The sequence below is a fragment of the Chiroxiphia lanceolata genome, chromosome 2 (genome assembly GCF_009829145.1).
Source record: "Chiroxiphia lanceolata isolate bChiLan1 chromosome 2, bChiLan1.pri, whole genome shotgun sequence".
Taxonomy (NCBI): domain Eukaryota; kingdom Metazoa; phylum Chordata; class Aves; order Passeriformes; family Pipridae; genus Chiroxiphia; species Chiroxiphia lanceolata.
The window spans coordinates 84,739,342-84,754,537 of record NC_045638.1 but is presented as its reverse complement, the minus strand read 5'-3'; the positions used below and the strand labels follow the sequence as shown (position 1 = coordinate 84,754,537).

The 15,196-nt window shown below is 37.2% G+C and overlaps 1 protein-coding gene across 2 annotated transcripts in view; it reads left to right on the top strand.

The window, feature by feature from the left end:
• The window catches only part of TMEM135 (transmembrane protein 135), a 170,660-nt gene that overhangs the window by 33,676 nt on the left and 121,788 nt on the right, over positions 1-15,196 (top strand). For both annotated transcript variants that reach the window (XM_032679423.1, XM_032679424.1), the window contains exon 4: positions 4,152-4,185. In XM_032679423.1, the coding sequence (XP_032535314.1) occupies positions 4,152-4,185 (34 nt within the window). The remainder of the gene's footprint in view (positions 1-4,151; positions 4,186-15,196) is intronic.

Sequence of the window (15,196 nt, the reverse complement as noted above, 5' to 3'; positions counted from 1 at the left end):
GTTGAGGTTTATATGCCATAGTTTAAGAGCTATTGCTTGCTAGAATTTGGTCTGAACATTACCAAGTTGTCTGAAAAGTGACTTTTATCAAGTGAAACTTTTCTTTGAGGAAGGCAGAAATGAACAAGAGAATTATCTTCTGGAAGCCTGTGGTCTGCTGTAATTTAAACATTAGAAGTGGAATCTGCAAGATTGGAATAATTCAGCCATAGATAATGTGACCTGTGCTGAATACCTAAACTCTGAGACATTGCCTGCTCAGTTCTCTAACAGGCATGAAAGAAAATTCTTGTTAAAGTGTGAATTGGGAAGAAAAAGGAGGAGAAACAAAGTGAAAAGTATATTAAACACTACTACTCTTTGATACTTGAATTAAAGGGCAATTAAACCATGATTGCTTTCATGCAATCCTCCTTTCCAGGTAAAGGAGACCAGTCTTGTTAAGACTTTTTCAGAAAAAAAGTTCTTTAACACAAGAAACTCTCAGGATGGACCTTGGTCTGCTGCTCATGAATTTTGGGTTACCCCTAGCTCATGTTTTTCCTTCTTGAGTTAAAGATCACAGATATCATTAGAAAAGAGCTGGGTATGGGAGATACTGTCAGTTGAAGAGGTGACTGGGAGACAGTGGGAAACCACGATGAAGATCTTTGTGAAAGAGGCCTCTGGAGGAAAATGGCATAAGACAGAAACCATGGAGGAGGAACGGGCAGTAAGGATTTGTGTGCGTCTGCTTGGGCTTTACCGTAGTGACCTCACCTGACCATCAGTGGTGTAGCCACGTGCTGATGTTGGTGTTCCCAAGATTAGTGTTTAACACTGGTTCATGGACTTTTAGGGTGAAATGTAAGCTGTTTATTAGTATCTTTAAACCTTCCCAAAGCATGTGGTTAGACATGGCTGGCTAATTGTTTTTATTGTTTAACTATTTCCTGCTCTTCTAATGCCATTTCCCAATTATATTTTCCTCTTTGTTTACCAGCTGCAGTTTTAATACAGTCCTTGGGTTGTCCTAGTGACCCTTTTGCTTGGCCTGCCTCCATCTTTCTGTCCTGTTTTCTGTCAGCTGTCATTACCACAGAATAGCGCAATGTTTTCTGAACTTCCACCTGCTTTTTAACAGTGGAGTTCAGGGTTGGGTTAGGCTTGTTGGATCACATTTGCACAGGGCCAGGAAGACTGCCCCCCTTCCACCCCGCCTTTTTTTTTTTCCCTTCCCCTGGAAGAATGGGGCTGTTTATTTTTTAAACAGTCACAGAATTAATTTGGAGGAAGAAAACTTTCTGCTTGGAGTCAGGCAGGACCTCAGAGACGGGCTTGTTGGAGGCACTTTGAGATGACGTCATCTAGCAACTTTGCTGTATTTTTGGTTCCGGAAGTTACTTCCTTTCGCAAATTTATTGTCTGCACATTTTTCCTTCTCCCAACCACCTACTTCTTACATTGGTCTTGCTGCAGCTGCACTGCAGCTTCTGATTTCTTTCCTTCCTATTCTTTAGCCCCTTTTCCTTTCTTTGTCTTTGTGGTTGGTGTTTTACACTCAGGCCAAAGGGACTACAATAGAAACTAAAGCTCATTTAGAAGAAATTCTTAGCTTTAGTGTTTAAAAATAAGAAAATTAAATAAATATTCATGGGAGACTAAAAGACCCTGGCTGCATGTCAGCCCTGCTTGCATGACAATAAGGACTGCATGAGAGAATCCACTAAGTAAAGTATGTACACGTACAATTATCATCCTGTTTTGTGCACATTATATATAATACAGTTGTGAATACACATATATTCTCTGAAATATGAAGTATACCCTGAAAGCTGCATCTGTCACTCAGTAGCTGGTGAAAGCTTCTTGCAGTTATGTTACTGCAGGATATTATTGAAGTTCTGATGTTTTCCAGAATATTCAAAGTGTGTTGAGTTACCAGGTTAGCTCTCATGGGTAATTTATTTCTGTGTTTCCAAACAGCTGAGTGTTTGGGTATTTATCATAAATTTTCAACACTATTACAGGGATAAAAAAAAGAATCCAAGAAACATGAAATACCTGATATTTTTCCTGAGAACAAAGTAAAATAAAATTTACAGTATACACAACTGTATTGACTGCCAGTTTGGTAATCAAGAGGGTAGGGCCACCAATATTATCACTCGAGCTAATCAGCTGAAAGATGGTGACTGTTTGCAGACCAATGTGAGAGTTGAATTTATCTATTACATGAGGTGAATTTTTACCCCTTCCTGGTGAGAAATGTTGTACAGTATTTTGATGCTTTATTGCAAGTTGTAGGGCTTGCTTTGCTTAAATGCTCACAGACCCTATTCCTTCTCTGTTGTCTTCTTGTTTCTTGTGTGCCTCATCCTCATCAACTCTTTAGATTCAGGCTTTCTTTCCTCTAGGTTTCTATGCTAGAGTTTTGTTTCTGGTATCTGATACAGAGTGATGGTAGGTGGAGAAGGATAGCAGATTCGTAATTCTGCTTTAAAAAAACCCACAAAACAAACTGATTTTGCTGGTTAAAGTTTTGAACCTAAGCCAAATTTGAACCTTCCCTGTGAGTAGAGAGCAACTTGTGGAAGTCAGGATGCTGCATCATTGCTTCCCCCAAGTTCAGCATGATGTGGAAGCACTAAAGCTTTTGAGTGGAATATGTCCCCATAGCTTAGATATCTGCTCTGAAAAACCTTGATCTAGATGCGTAACTTGGCAAAATTATGGACTTGTAAACATGGGGATTAGAAAATACTGAATAAATTTCTTTCTGGATGGATCAAGCTTGGTGACTGTGTGATTGGAATTTCTCTATTTCCTGCTATCTGTGCTTTTGTTTTGTTCCCTTCTTCAACTGAACTGATAGCAAGATGTGCTCTGTTAACATACTAGTCTCTTAAGCAGTCTTATGAATGCTTGAAAACTTAAAATGTCATGACAAAATGGAACATACAAGCCCAGGTTAGACTTTCTGTTATATGTTACCTTCTGTAGTAGCAATATAAAAAAAATCCTGAATAGCATGAAGACAAATATGGATTCAGGTTATAAGCTCAATTCCATGTTGAGAAACTCTAACAGTTGAATGTATGGTGCCTTCACACAAATTTTCACGTTATATGTGTAAGACCAGTGGGGACAATATGAAAAATCCTGAGTGCTACAAGGCTGATGGTAAACTCAAAATGTTAAGAACACCAGTCCAGTAGGAAATAATGAAACTGAGCGTTCCAACCTTTGACCATAGTCTCTAAGCAGATCTTTGCAGAGGAGGAGGAATGACTGAAGGCAAAGTAGATCTGCGGTGGTAATGTTTCCCACTTTCTCAAGGCTGATGGTGGCTTGTGACCGATGTACAGAAAATAATTTTTAATTCACCTGGATCCTATAGTGACATCTAGTGCAGTCTGTTACTGGAGCAGCTCACATCTGCACAGTTGAGTTCAGTTTTGGTCTTGTGCTGCAATAGAATCAACAAAAGTGTGAGAGCATGAGCCCAAGTTTATACTTTTCCTAAAGTGCAGTGTGAGCTATGGGCTGAGACACAGGGACAGACCCAAAAATAGAAGGGGAGAAAAAAATTAGATAAAGGTTAGAAGAGAAAATGGTTCCAGGACACTCTTAGCGCTGTGATTCTGAACTGGCTTGAGCCAAGATTTCTGCATCATCAGTCTCAGTAGAAAACTTTTCATAATATTGTAAGCAGAAGGGCTAAGGTGTCTCAAGTTACATAGCAGTGGTCACAAAACAGAAGCTAACACACAAGCATTTTTCTGTAAATTCACAATTTAACTTAGGCTTAGGTCATTGTTCGTATGCCTACATTAACAGCTTGTGTGTAGGCTTTTATTTTATGATAAGTGGTGTATAATTCAGGGTGCCTTGCCCCTCATGACAGCTTCAGGACTCATGTGCAGTAGCAAGCTGCTATATATAACAACTTGGTTCCTGTAATTCCTCACTGCTTTGGATACTGTGCTATCAAGATGCTATTTTTGGTTTTGTACATATTTTTTTATAGGGTGTAATGATTCATCCTCCATCAATAATCTCTGTTTTTAAACTCTCTTCTTTAAAAAAGTATTCTTAATGCTTAAAGTGTTTTTCTGCAGTCTGCAAAAAATGTTTGATTCCTTCACTAATTTTATTTTTTCTGTTTATAGGAGAGGCCTCCTCACAATTTACATGGCCAACCAAGTAAGTAGTCCTTTATTTCAAGAATAAAAGCACCTAAGATCCATTGGAAATGTGAGATTCATCGCCTGTTTTAATCATTCCAGGATTTTTCTTTGAAAATTTTACATTACTAGATAACTTAAGAGCAAATTGTGACCTTAGGTCTTTGAGAAGTAGCTGTAAAGCATTGTATTATGCTCAAAATTTCTTGTATCATAGCCCCAAGAAGATGAGTAATTTTATATTTCTCGTCTGTAGTAGAATGGCATCTAGTACTTTGATGGTTGTTATTTTGCAGATGAGAAATCCAACACCATATAGTTTAGTTTTGTAATTATTTTTTTTTTAAACTGGTATCAACTGTTGTGTGTGCAAACATTTTTGTTGCATGTTTGTATCAATTTAAATGTTGTGTCATATTTCTTATAATCTCATTCAAATAAATAAAATTTCTCTAAATGATGTGTGATGTTAACTTACTCTAAATATAAAATACTTCTGTTACTTGATTATACTCCTTTAGGAAAGATTTTATTTTGCTAAAGGAATTATGTAAAGTTTTTGTATAGTTGGAGAAACTGCAAAAAAGAAAACAACTGAAAGTTGTGTTCAGACCACTGGGACAGTTTGCTGGGGCCTCACAGTTGTGCAAGAGTAGAACTCTGCTGGTGATGAAAAGATTGATGACTAAAACTGATAAGACAAAGGCAATATATCATAGTACAGATTAGGGTGATACAATTGATACCTTCTCTTCTGTCTGTGTGAAGTCATTGTTGATGACTAATTCTGAATATTTGTGGTAGGAGGTGACATCATATGTATGTTAGCAGGTAGATATCCTGTAAAGTCCCTTTATGCATCTACCAAACCCATCATGTAGTTCTCTCTCAGATTCTGGTGTTTAACAGTTTCTTCCAGGCAGAAATTTTTTCTTGAGTTATTCTGTATTTGTAGACTGTCTGTCATGACAGACTCATGACGAGAACTTCACAGACTTCAGAAGAGAAGAAATTAGTATTTACTTTTAAATTCATTATTGTTAACTACCATTTTACCTTCTATAACTGCCTAAGTTATATGGTTCATACCCTATCTTTTAGGATTCCTTTTCTTTACAAATGTTTTTAACCTAATTTGGAAAGATGACAAATCCTCCTCTTGAAATTTAATTAATTAGATGTTCGGACTCCCAGTAACACATGGGAACAAGGTTTGATTCCTGAAAGGAAGTCCTAACTTTGGAAATTTTCCTTGAATTCAGAAGACCAACTGTGTGGAAACTCCTCATTCGGGAAACATAGGTTGTAAGGACGGTGGTATTTAGTTGGACATGCCATCACTCCTTTGGAATGGACTTTTCAAGAGAAGGGGGGAATCAGTGTGCCTATATAGCAGCACCTCTGAGTATCCAGTTCTGAGAAAGCTGTCACTGTCTTTCTGGCTCTTAGGCTGCAGTGCCACACAGTCCATGTGGTGGTGGACGGTCTTAGAAAGGAAAAGTCAAGAAATGCAGTTACATTTTATGGATGCCATTTGGTGCAGTGGATATTCTCTTTAGCGTGATCGGTTATTTTAGGCACAAATCATTGGTGGACCTGGGGCTGCCAGGATTTGCTTTGTTAAACTGCCTGTGATCACGCCATACTTATCTTGTTAGCAAGCTGTGTAATCACAGAAAATGTTTCCCTGTTTGTGTTGCTTATCTTTTGTGTAGAACTTTTTATGCTTTGGTGAGATTCACTTATAAGTTTACTAAGCCTTTAAAGCATTTATTTCTGTCATCTTTAGATTGCAGCATGCCCCGTTCTGGCACATTTTAATCTTCAGTGATTATAGCTAGATTGTGGAATTAGACAGCATTTCTTGCATTCTGTAAAACTCGTGTCAGGACCTGTTAAGATATTCATGGAACTAAATGTATTCTTTTGTTTTGTTTCATATTTTCCTAAACTTTGTTTTGCAACCTTGGCAATAATAATTTAGGCTTGCTGTGTGATTCTTCTTGTGTGCTTTTGCCTAGTTAGACAGGCAAGAGGGAACTGTAATTCATGTTGGTTAGTATAAGAAATTATCATGAATGTTGCTGCAGTGAATTTTTATAGCCAGATTAGGGCTTCTAAATCAGAAAATTTTATTTCTGTTGTCCTGTTGGCAGTACGTGACAATTTGTCCTCAGAGATAAATTTACTTAGTGGAAAGGGGAAAGGTTTGTTAAAGTCTTTATGTGTGGCTGCTGTTTCTCATTTCAGCGAGTGAAATGCAGTAGAACATGAAAGGCAGTGGGTCTAAGGACTCGTGTTCTAAAGGTGACATTTTTATTGTTTTTTACTCTGGAGCTACTAGAAACTTGTGAATGGAAACATGTGAATAAATGTCCTGGCTCATTTTAAATAAGTCAGTGATTATAGATTTATGTGAACCTGAACTCCTGAATTGCATTTCCTTTCTGCTTACACAGTGAAATGACAGATCAAAAATTAACTGTTGAGGCTATATGTGCTGTATGGAAAAACAGAACAAAAATGCTTTTTCAGACTAACTTGCTGCAGAATTGAAGCTATACAAGAATGCACTTTAGGGCTTGGATTTTCTTTTCTTTTTTTTCTTTTTAGTTTCTTTAAAGATAAGAATGAGAAATAAGTATAGGAGTGAAGCATCTGTAGTTTTAATTTTGATATGCAGAGTGTAAAATCAACTTCTGAGCTTCTGACTGGAAGTCATTTAAGTTTTTAGAAGTAAATTAGTATGCCTGAGCCCTAGCATTGTTGAACATGTGCTGTTGAGACCCGAAGTTTCTGTGATAGCCCGGAACAGAGTAGTGTTAGTCAGTACTGTGGACCACACAGAAGCACGGAGCTTTCAAGTTCTATTTTGGATTATACGTGTTTAAGTCAAGAAATTTCTAGGATTATAAGAGATGCATTGGTAGGGAACATATAAGATGATCCTTCATGGATAATTTGAGATCAAAAGGAACCCCAAGATTCCAGCAAAAGGTGGAAAGTGAAATGGAATCTCTTTCAGTTATTTTTATCTGGAAAAGTAGATGATATTTATGACTGTCCCATGAGGAAGACCTATAGCTCTTATGTTTCAAAACAGTTAAGGCATACTTTGTTGTGAACAGGTCAACAGTTGAATTCTTGCTTTTACACTGAAGAAACTGGGTCTTCGGGTTTGGATTTTTTTGTGTTGAAAACAAAACAAAGGTGCTACCTTCAATATGCAAGATAAGAAGATGAACTAGGACTGATTTGATATAAAGCTTTTTGAAAAACAAGAGTTTAGGAAAATTGTTATGTTGTCATTGAAATACTACACCATAGGGGCAGTTACCCTAGTGTGTGCTGAGCTATGTGCTGTTTGAAATTCAAACTGCATCACTACATCAAAGGCTTTATTCATTCTGTACTATGACTTCTAAGATATGGTGGGCTACTTGAAAAATTGGAAATATTAATATTAATTAGGTGCTCTTGAGGGTCACAGATTATATGATAAAAAACTTAATCATAAGGTGAAGCAGCTGGATGAAAAAGACAGAGTGGTGCTGTTGAGGACTGGTTCTTGAGTGTGATGGGAGGAAGTAGTGTAGGGATCTATCTCAACCACAGAGAGAACATTACTGAGTGGACAGCTATAAATTTGAAAAATAAGACAAGGAAGATAGAAAGACAAGGAAGTAGAGAAGCACAAGCTGTAAGTGAGAAATGAGAATTCACTGTGGCAAGAGACATGAAGGGACCAGAGCTATGCTGACATAACAGCTGTTGGTTTGTGGGGAGTGTTACAGGTAAAACAAGAGGAAGAACATGAGAAAATGTCTAGTTCTAGTTAAAGCAGAAAGCGGATGATAAAGAAAATCATGGGTTTTTCAGGAAAGGATTGGATTAATTTAATGAATTAATTAATGTGAAGAGAAATTTAGGAAGACCCCAGAAACAGAAAGAGAGGGTATTTTTGGTGACCTGGATATAGAAGTTGGAGAAATTGTTGTCAGCAATTGCATCTGGACAAAGTTTACACAGAAATAGGAAGATGCTGTGCCTTACTTATTGCTATGGTGATGTTAGGTCATCAGTGCATCTGCCAGTTATGGAATACTGCACACAGATCCTCATATATAGGGGAAATGATACTGTTTAAACGAGTACTGAACAAGTGATCAGTGGCATTCCAGTAGGTAATGCTCTGCTTCTGTATGTGATAGAGAACAAGTAATGCAGCTGAGCACAGTTTCTTGCAGTTTTAAAGTAGTCCAGGCAGTTTCACAGTTGAATTGTTTTTCAGTTGCATAGATAGACTAAATCTGGGTTCATTTTGGCTGTGTCATTGTTTATTCCAACTAGTCAGTGTGAAGGCTGCATGTAAGTTGTGCTCTTAAAGTTTGAAATATTTGACCTAGGAGCATGCAAAAATGCAGACTTAAAAAGAAATCCTTCAGGATCTAATGGAGAGATGAGTATCCAGTGCTCTTCAGTCAGCTTTAACTCCAGATATTTGTATGGTTTTTTACAGGATGGAAGTCATAGTGATTCAAAATATTACTAAATCTTCATGCTCTGCAATATTAAAAACAAAAATCAAAGCTATTGGCCTAATTTCAGATATCTGGCACACATAGACAGCAAAGTAGATACCAAACTTGACAGAGATATGGCACAATATAGAACATGGTTCAAATGTCTGAGGCCAAGGACCCTCCGATATCACTTTTCATATACACTAGATTTGTTGTCATTGTTTCATGCTTTGTGGAAGTGATATGTGGAGGGATGAAAGAAAGAGGAGTGGGACTTGCTGTAACAAAAGAAAAAGCAACAACATAAAGCCACTTTTAAGCTGTGCTTTTGCTGATCCTGTAGTTTTAAGATTTTGCGAAAGTGTTTTCATTTTAAACTTACTAAACTGAAATTTTATGAACAAGACTAGCTGGCTCCTGTTCTTCTCCACTGGGAACTTTTCTGTTTTAATCAAAAGATGGAGACAATCCAGAATGAAGAAGAACAGGTGGATTTATGTTCATACAATATGTATTTTAAGCTTTTTGAAGCACTGGGTTCTAGTAAAATGGATTTGACCACTCCTCCCTTTTCTTTTTAGATATTTAGAATTTTCTTGTGTGCTTTTTTGTGATTCTTAGTATTAACATTATACAAGGACTGCCAACATGGGAGATTTTATCTATTCTTCTAACATATTAGCCAAGATAGGAATAGTTAGATTTTTTTTTTTTTTAAATTTTCTAACATTTCAAAAGTAATCTCTGTAACTGGAAGTGCATCAAGTAAATGGTTGAGACACTTCCAGGATGCTTGCTCTCCTCCTACCACTTGTCTGGTGCTCTTCTTCTGGGATGTCAGTGGCTTTGGTTACAGCAGCAGCTGGCAGGAAACATGTATATTTGTTGTCTAATGGTGTCCAGATTTCCCTTTAATTTCTTGTGTTGTCACCTTTTAAGTTGATAATGTGCTAGTTAAAGTAAAACTGTTGCTTACCAGGGTACTTCTGTTGTTAGAATAGTAAGTTGCCTTACTGTCTTATTTTCTCGGTTTTATAAGTTATTGTTGGAATAGCAGAAATACTTTGATATTTGGTTTAGATTGAATATTAGGAAAAATTTCTTCACAGAAAGGGTTGTCAAGCACTGGAACAGGCTGCCCAGGAACATGTAAGAAAATTGATGTGTAGATGTGTCAACTGGGGATGTGGTTTAGGGGTGGACTTGGCAGTGCTGGGTTAGCAGCCAGAGTTGATGATCTTAATGGTCTTTTGCAGCCTGAACAATTCTGTGGTTCTGTAATATTCTACATCTCACGTGGTTGATTTAAAGGGGGACAAATCCTGTTTGAAAACTCACAGGGAAGGATTTTCCTGATTGAAAATGGCATTGAACTGGAACTCAGGATTGTAAAATATTTCCTACCTTATGGAGGACAAAGCCCAGTTTTGTGACAGTGTTCTGAAGTAATGTCCTGATCTCCCTAGTGAAGCATCCAGCACCCAGTCATTGCTGCTTGGGTAAGGGAAGAGCAAAAAGGACAGAATTTAATCCTATCTGGAAAGAAGTCTCAGGTGCTCACTTAGTGCAGAATTTCTACTTTTGCATGGAAAAACTGTCTCAGGTGATGTCTTGTCACTTGATGTAATTGATAATTTTTGTAATTCTGCTACAAATTAAGCCTTTAATTTTAGTGCTAACATGAAACAGGTCTTGTCTGGTCAATTTACACATTGATATCAACTGACTGGTGTTTTCCCTGGAGCTGCAGTTCTGTTCTAACACATCTCAAATTTGAAGCTCAACAGAGAGTCCTGAATACCTGCTTGTAATAGTGGCATTTTTGCAACTGTTTTGGCCCACATTGTAACCTGGGATTTTGTCAAGAGTTGTTTGTGTCTTCTGTCAGGTCATGTGATGTTCCTTGGTAAGTCCTGCCTTCTGTTGTGGAATGGCGCTTTTATTCTGTCATTTGGACTTAGGAGGAGAGACTTTTTTGTAGCTTCTGCTTCGTTACTGCCTAGATCTTAGTGGAAAAATAAGGTAGAGAATGAAGAACTCACATCTTTCCCATTTCATAGAAGGCATGTTCAGATGGAGCTTATCCAGCGATTGTTCTTCCAACATGCCTTCATGTTTATGCTGCCTCATGGTTTAAAGCAAGGCAGAGTCAGCCCCATGTTCTCAGGACACTCAGGTTATGGCTGATTTCACAGCATAGACGGTCAGGCATCACAGATGCCCTTTATAACAGTGACAGTAATCTGGTTTACAAAACCCAGGAAGAAGAACCAAGATCCATGGATTTTTATCCTTTAAAGGGCAAATCTCAAAGAAGGAAGCTAATCACGCGTTAGTTTACCCTCAAAGACTGTGCTGGAGTGAGAGATGGGATTTGGTTTTTTATGTCATTTCAATGGGCAATCCCTAATGCTCTATGATTAAATGGCAATAAAAGATAGCATTCTCAGACACTTATGGCACTTAGGTTATTTTGCAAAATAAAGCTTCAAATTTTGAAGTTATTTTTCAGATACATCTCAAAGGAAGGAAACAAAATCATTATGAAAAAGGTTTATGAGTCAAGGATATGAATAACTAGAACATGCTCGTTACTCCTGCTGATCCCTTTTTCCTTTGACAACTTGAATGAAGAACTGAGAACCAGCTTTTATTAAGCTCTTACTAATGCTCCTTATTTGCTGTATACCTAGATATATATAGGCACATTTGCAGAAATAATTAAAAAACTCCAGATAAGAAATAATTAAAACTAACTAAACCCAGTTTTGAATAAGAATGTGGAAAACTCAATTTCTCTTCTCTGAAGACTTGTAACTGTTCTTAACCTTATTATGCTTCTGCTTTTGTCTCTCTCTCTGTGTCCGAGGGGTACAGAACAGCTCAAGAAGAGATGCTGTTAATACCATCTACCAGTTGTATACTGGGGTGGCAAAGGCAGTGTAACTGTAGTAGTAGCAAAAAGTCAAAATTTCAATTAATATGTTAATAAAGTTAGTATAGAGGAGCACAGTTTGGATGAATATGGACATTATTCAAAAGAAATGGGAGCTTTTTATTGCTTAACAGTAATGTTCAGATTTATTTCACAGGCACCTAAACAGAAGAAAAATTTTACCCTTTCTTGGAATCACTGAATTTATTGTGGTGACTGTGCAGGGAAGTGTATCGTAAGATCAACGTTTCCAAGCTCCTCACTTAGAAATTAAATGCAGATGTTTTCAAATAATCAAAGACTTGGACATGCTTTAGTTTAGTTGACAAATACTCAAGACACTTTCCAAAAATTTTATTTTATAATTCAGAGTTAGATGTCAGAAATGGGTAAGCTATATACTTTACACATATCACGTTCTGTGGGATAGGCAGTTTGGCAACTAAAACAGGCACTATTGAAATAAATTGCTGCTTTTAAATATAAACATTACATAGAATTCGTATGAGGAGTAAAATAAGCCGAAGTCTTACTTTCTTTTGAATAGAGCATAATGTAGACTAATTTGATTAACAGAATGCTTTACTTAATTAAATTGTGGGTAATCATGGCACTCTGTGAGGATTTTAATAAGTTGAAACTTAAGGTCATTGTCACTGCCCCAACCCTAAATCTAAAAAAGGCAGGTTTTAAAATTAGGAGTCATGTGAACTTAAACATTGCTGATGTCTTCACTTTTAAGTAATACTGTAATACAGTTAGATCCTGGCAGCTGGCGTTCTTGTGGATTGACATGGCTAATTAGCTCTGGCATCTTAGCCTCAGGAAACCTCATCCATCACTTCAGAGCAGGACTTTTGGCAAGAGTCAGAGAAAATATTCAATACTTTGTCTCTTGCTTTCTGTGCAAAGCTGCATTGCATTTTTGAACTTTCCAGTGTATCTTGTTAGAAACTTGATGTAACACTTATCATTATTCTCCTTTAACATGATCTTTTGTGATGAGTAACTATCCGTTTGACTTTCCAGAATTAGCGAGTGTCAGTATCACAAATCAGTTTTGAGACTGAACTCTCAGCCACAGTTTATAGCTTATACAGAGTTTTGTATCAGAAATATACTGAATGGTAAAGAAAGGTAGTTGACTTTTATAGTTAACTCCTTGCTAGTCAGTAGTTTCCAAGTTTCCTTGGCTTCATGTTCTGAAGAGCTCCCAGACACCCATCTCTAGTGCTTGTAGCATTTCTGATTATGAGAGCTGCTGTGGGCAGTGATTTGATAGGTGAAAAAGACTGGTCAAGAGAAAAATTCTAGGCTTCCCAGCAAGGGAAATCCCAGTAGTGTTTTGAGATGGTTCAGAATTTTCCGGGTGAAAGGAAAGGGTTTTCAGAGGTCTTTTGTGGAAAGCTTGTGAGTGCAAGAATCTCCTGCTTTTCCTATTTCACAACAATCTTATCAGTCCTCTCAGATCTTCACATTGTCAGACAGTCCTATTTTTCTCCTCAAGCATCTAAAACACAGGTATTATTCTCTTTTCCCAGCTTCAGTCCCTGTTACCTGGCAGTTTCTGCTTTCTTCTCATGCTTCTAAGTTTGTGAGGTTTGGAAAGAAAGGGAAATAGCCCTGCTATGGGAGAAGTGGGGGAAAGATGCAATCCCAGGACTGAAAAAGTTGAGGAGGAACTTTAAGCAAAATTAATGCTTTCTTATTCTGATAATGTAGATGTAGATATGTTCTTTGGAAGGGAGGCATTTTTTCCATTTCCAGCAATATTTGCATCTCCATCTACTTTAGAACAGCGCTCAGGGTCCAGGTGTTGCTGGCAGAGGCGAAATGCTCTGAGTGTTCAGCAAAGCAGGTGAAATGCTGCTGCAGGCTTGTCCTGCCTCACCCCAGACCCTGAAGTCCTCTTCTGAAGCTTGAAAATCAAGTGAATGTCCTGCTGTCTATCGGAGTGGGGCATGGCAAGACCATGTTTAAGGCAGAGGGTTGTTAATGTCTCTGCTTTATCAAATGGTGAACAGAGGCATAAAGAATGAGGGAAAAGCTCTTGAACTGGGTTATCTGCAAACTCTTGATGCTTTGGGGAACAGTTATAATGACCTGTTGTCAGATACCAGGTTTACCAGGAACGCACAAAAATTTAATTGCCTTCCTCTTGTTGGAGCACAAAAATGGGCAAAAGCATTTGTGTGTAGTCAAAAGATACAGAGGTTGGTGGGTCGACAGAATGGCTGACTGAGTGCATTGGCTAAATCTGTAAGTGTCCACTATACTTGTGTCTCTCTAACGCCTTTCAACAAAAATTGTAATGTATAGAATTTTGGAATCTTTATTTTTTGAGGTTTTGGCAGTCCTACTTAAAATCGTCCAGTTATTGTGTTGATGACAGTCTTGACAAGCTGTTTCTTTATGGTTTCTGGGATCGATCGAGTATTATGAAAACTAGTCCTGGAGTACTGATTTAATTTGGCAGAAGAAGAAAGCTTCAATTCTGTGTTCAAAATATGCAGAGTGAAAGTGTTTCTAAGAAGAATTCAATTTGCAAAGTTTAAGTTTATCCTGTTAGTTGGTGATTTATTTTTTTTCTTTTTAACACAGTGTTAATCTTGCTGTAGAACTGGCCAGTGGAACAAGGAGGTGTTCTTTCTGATTAATTATCGGAGGTGTTCTTTCTGATTAATTATCTCTTACATTTAATTATTATTTTCTGTGCTCCACATGTTTCAGTTGAAATTAAATCCTTCATGTTTTAATTGCCTATATCCACTCCTAGTATATTAGTGCCAGTTCTAGTTTGATATTGTTCCTGACGTCATTTATAGGATAATGATAATTAAACAGAGCAGCAGTTTCAGCCCCCAAATCATTTTGCTCCTTTTGAAACTCTAAGCTGTCAAAATAAAGTCGATTGTTCATTTGCAATGCTTGAATAAAGTTCCACAAAAAGTTTTGGAGGAAAACCAGTTTGGTCTAAAAATTATAAACAACTTTTTCTGTACAAAAATGAGTTGTTTTGTAAAATCCTACAGTTAGCTTCTCTGATTTCACAGTTTCTGTGATGCAAACCGAAACCTATACCTTTGCACATACAATGTGAAATAATGTTCTTATTTTCACTTCTACATTTTGAAGTGATATTGTGAAGTGTTAAAAAATGTTTCTTGTGGCTATGTATAAAATGATTTTAGAAGTCTTATTATAAAAGTGTAAATATTTTTGCTTATGTTTATAATCAGATATAATAGATGTGCTGGTATATAGCTATAACCTTGTGTAAACTAAAAAATGTTAACACATGGCTGCTGAAGCTCTTTACATGATTCTGTTACAGGATATGTAGATTTTTAAACAGTGCTGAGACTAAATTTTTTAATTGTTTAAACAGTCACTGGTTTGGTATTCAGGGGGAGGTGGTTCATTTGAAATCTTGTCTCTGTGATATGCTCCTTATGCCTCTAATAGGGTTAGAAAAGTGGAGGAGGAGAACTTCTAGCACAGCTTGTAAATGTCAGTCTGGATGGAAGACAGGTCAGCTTGAAAACTGTATCGGTGTTGGAAAATGAAAGGAA